Source organism: Trifolium pratense, linkage group LG4 (assembly GCF_020283565.1).
Source record: "Trifolium pratense cultivar HEN17-A07 linkage group LG4, ARS_RC_1.1, whole genome shotgun sequence".
Lineage (NCBI taxonomy): Eukaryota > Viridiplantae > Streptophyta > Magnoliopsida > Fabales > Fabaceae > Trifolium > Trifolium pratense.
The window spans coordinates 46,465,544-46,470,128 of record NC_060062.1 but is presented as its reverse complement, the minus strand read 5'-3'; the positions used below and the strand labels follow the sequence as shown (position 1 = coordinate 46,470,128).

The following is a 4,585-nucleotide window of genomic DNA, read 5'->3' as shown; positions in this document are numbered from 1 at the left end:
TTAAACAGAAGCACTTGGGGAGGAATCACTTTCTTCTCCTTCAGCATCTGAGTCAGCTTCTTCTTCACCACTAGAACCATCATCACCTGCATCAGCTGCTTGAGCTGCAGCCTCTTCAACCCTGAGAGCATGTATCATCCTTTCAAACTGCAGCTTCTTTTCATCTAGCTCTTTACAGTTTGCTTCCAGCATAGCAATCATCTCCTTCCTTGTCATAGGAGTGTCAGCAGCAGCATTTGATGGTCCAACAATATCTGGCGCATGCTGTTTACTATACAGCTTCTGATGAATGGCCAGAGGAGTTGCCCTTTTCTTAGCAGACTCATCCTCATGCCTTATATTCGGATGTTGGGACAAGATGATGTCACAGATCAAAGTTGGAAATGCAATGGGTTGCTTGGTGACAGAGGTCTTAGCATGCTGCACAACTTGATTGAAAATATATAGACCAGCATTAAACTTAGTACCAGTACCAATCATATAAATGAGCTTACCCAAATTTGTTGCAATATCAGATGCATGTGTTGTAGGAACCCAGTTGACAGATGCAATACGATTCAAGATGGCATACTTTTGGGTTAGCTTGACAGCAGGTACCTTTGCCTTCTTGGGCCAGGTTTTCACCTTTTCAGCTGTGATAGTTTTGCAGACCTCATTGTCAGATACATCTATGTCAGGGTAAGGATCATCAACATTACCCAGCACCTTGTTGATCACACTTGGAGAAAATGTCACACATTTTCCTCGAACATATACCTTCTGAAATTCTTTGTCCAATGGATTGTCACAACCTATAGGGATGTTGACAACAAACTCCCTAACCAGCTTTTCATAGCAGGAGCCTAAGCCCCACACAGTTTTGATCAATCCAGCATCATTGATCAAACTCACAATCTCTTCACATTCCAGAATATCTTTGCCTAGTTCCCTTTCCAGAGTCAATCTTCTTTTGCAAATGATTCCCCATCGTTGAGCATAAGATGGAAGATGAAATGAAACATTGTCACAAGGAAAGTCTTCAATGTCAGGAGCAACAGACTGAGGCATGGCCTTCTTAGCAGACATAGCCTTCTTAGCAGGAGGCTTGATGCTTGAGTCATCCTTTTCAGCTTCAAATTCAGAGTCACTTGATGGTGCACTCTTCCTTTTCAGCACACCCTTATTCTTTTCAGGAGGAGGTATAGGCTTGCTCCATCCTTTCTTAGGACCATACTTGACAGGTTTCAGAGTAGTGTCCTTTGTTTTCTTGATGACAACAGGGGTAGTGGTAGCAGCAGGTGCAGGTGTAGTGGTTCTGCTTCTCAGTCTTCTCCCAATACCTTTTTGAGTGGGTGGAGGTTGCAGATCTTCTTCAGAGGGGACTTCATCAACATCCACTATGTCCTGTTCTTCATTGGTGGTTTTCTCAGAGTCCTCACCAGCTTCGTTCTCTGGCTCAGAATCAGCCACATCTTCAGGGGTACTTTCTTTGTTTACTTCCTCTTCAGTGGAAGCTTCAGTATTAGATCCACTGCCAAACGACCCAGTGGCAGTGTTAGCATGTGGGCTAGATCCTCCTTTGGATGCTTCAACATCCTTCTCAGCATCAGTTGGTATAGAGGATGGTTCAACACCGGTTCGAGCATCGGTTACAACAGCCTTTTCTTGAGATTTTTCAGTAACATTAGTTATGACATTCGTGGGAACTGTCATATTCTCAGGAACACTAGGATTATTGCTCACACCAACATTCTCAGCAATATTTTGGGTTTTTCCTAGGGTTTCAACAGTACTAGGGTTTTCCTCTACAGAAGGGTTTTCTTGATTCACCTTTTCTGACACAGATTTAACAGACGATTCAACATTCGCATTTTTGCCGGAGGCAACATCATGCGATTCCACATTCGCAGTTTCAGAAGGATCCTTATTCAAGTATAGATCAGACATGCTCAAACCCCTTTTTATGGGAGATTGGGGTTTCTTCTTCTTAGACCTAACAGAATCAGACTTAATAGAGATTGAGGGAGACGATTCACTTACTTTCTTAGTGGATTTTGCAGATTTCTTCTTCTTAGAAGTAGTTGCAGGAATACTTGATAAAGGCATCGCATCTACCACAACAGTTGTTCCTTCCTTCTTAGACTTTGATCTTGTTTTCACAGTATCAGCAATTTTGTTTTTGATCTGAGCGGAACCGGAAGATTGAGACATTTTCTCAAAGAATTTGTTGAAGTTTTTGAAGTTTTTGATGATTTGAGATGATGGTTTGTGTTTGCAGATCGCAGCAAGGAGTTCAGAGGAAGTTGAAGGTTTTGGAAAAGAATAATGATGATATGAGAGTTGATAGCGTGTAATAGAGAAGTTATGGAAAGTTATTTTTGTCTTCCCTTGATTTACGTGCGCCAATAGACAAAATTTGGAGAAAAAAACGGTTGCGCGCACATAATGCCTTAACTGCTATAATTCCTCATATAGGCAAATTCCTAATTTGCCCCTAAGCCGTTCAAACTGATTTGCATCTAAAGCTTTGGTAAAAATATCAGCTACCTGTTCTTCAGTTGCAACATGCTCCAACTTCACAATATTTTCTTCCACCAAATCCCTGATGAAGTGATGGCGAATGTCAATATGCTTTGTTCTACTGTGCTGAATAGGATTTTTTGAAATATTTATGGCGCTTAAATTGTCACAGTACAATGTTAGAGCATCCTGTTCAACATTGTATTCCTTAAGCATCTGCTTCATCCACAATAATTGAGAGCAACTACTCCCAGCTGCAATGTACTCAGCTTCTGCAGTGGATAGAGAAACACAGTTTTGTTTCTTGCTAAACCATGAGATAAGATTTTCTCCTAGATAAAAACATCCACCAGAGGTGCTTTTTCTGTCATCTGCACATCCAGCCCAATCTGCATCACAATATCCCATCAACCTAGCATTGTTGGTGTGAGAATACATTATTCCATAATCAGAGGTTGCATTGACATACTTCAAGATTCTTTTTACTTGTGTAAGATGGCTCATCTTTGGCTCAGCTTGGTACCTAGCACATACACCAACAGCAAAGGTGATGTCAGGCCTGCTTGCTGTGAGGTACAGTAGGCTCCCTATCATGCTTCTATACAGGCTTTGGTCTACATCTACACCTTTCTCATCCTTGGTTAATTTTAGATGTGTGGCAGCAGGTGTTCTTTTGTGTGCAGCATTTTCCATGCCAAATTTCTTTATGATATTTTTAGCATACTTGCTTTGAGACACAAATATTGTGTCTTCCATCTGTTTCACCTGTAATCCAAGAAAATAGGTTAACTCTCCTACCAAGCTCATCTCAAATTCAGACTGCATCTGTCTCACAAAGTGTTGGACCATCGGTTCCGCCATCCCTCCAAAGACTATGTCATCAACATATATCTGTGCTATCAACAAGTTTCCATTCATTTCTTTGACAAATAAGGTCTTGTCATTTCCACCTTTCTTGTATCCTTGGTTAATCAGGAATTCAGTTAACCTTTCATACCAAGCCCTTGGTGCTTGTTTCAAGCCATACAAAGCCTTTTTCAGTTTGTAGACATGATCCGGATGATTTGGATCTATGAAACCTTTGGGCTGTTCAACAAATACTTCTTCATGAAGATACCCATTTAGAAAGGCGCTCTTGACATCCATTTGGTAGAGTTTGAGTTTGAGGATGCAAGCTACACCAAGAAGCAGCCTTATGGATTCTAGTCTTGCCACGGGAGCAAAGGTCTCATCAAAGTCAATTCCCTCCACCTGAGTGTAGCCTTGAGCTACCAGTCTTGCCTTATTCCTTGTTACTGTACCCTTCTCATCAGACTTATTCTTGTATATCCATTTAGTGCCTATGACATTTACTCCATGTGGTCTTGGAACAAGGTCCCAGACTTCATTTCTCTTGAATTGATTCAATTCCTCTTGCATTGCTTCAATCCAGAACTCATCAGTAAGTGCCTCTTTTATGTTTTTAGGCTCAAATTTTGATACAAAACAAGTGTTTGAGATAGCATCAATCTTTCTTCTGGTAGCAATGCCCTGGTCTGGATCACCTATGATTAGATCTTTAGGGTGATTCTTCTGTGTCCTAATAGATGGTGCTTTTGCTGGGGCAGGTGCAGAGTCTTGATCAGATTCATCACCTTTTAATTCAGACTTTTCACTTTGTGTCATCTCATCAGAGTTGTCAGGAGATGGTTCAACATCAGTTTCCACATCCGATGGTTGAGTGGATGGTGCATCATCAATCACAACATTGATCGTTTCCATAATGACTTTGGTTTTTGTGTTATAGACCCTGTAGGCTCTGCTATTCAAGGAATATCCCAGAAATATACCTTCTTCACTTTTAGGATCAAGTTTTCGTCTTGGTTCTCTGTCAGCAAGAATGTAGCATTTACTCCCAAAAATGTGAAAGTGTTTCACAGTTGGCTTTCTTCCCTTCCATAATTCATACAAGGTTGCAGATGTTCCCTTTTTGAGTGTTACACGGTTGTGTATGTAGCAGGCTGTACTCATAGCCTCTGCCCAGAACTGATATGGAAGACCCTTGGCATGAAGCATTACCCTAGCAGACTCTTGAATGGTTCTATTC

General features: G+C 41.1%; 1 protein-coding gene across 1 annotated transcript; it reads right to left on the bottom strand.

The window, feature by feature from the left end:
• LOC123922769 lies at window positions 1–2,190 on the bottom strand. Its single transcript, XM_045975458.1, has one exon. It carries the CDS (start codon window positions 2,188–2,190, stop codon window positions 1–3), a length of 2,190 nt encoding a protein of 729 aa, XP_045831414.1.
• Window positions 2,191–4,585: the final 2,395 nt, after the last annotated feature.

Coding starts and splice junctions, on each gene's coding strand:
- LOC123922769 (XM_045975458.1), bottom strand. CDS start 2,190: ATGTCTCAATCTTCCGGTTCCGCTCAGATCAAAAACAAAATTGCTGAT.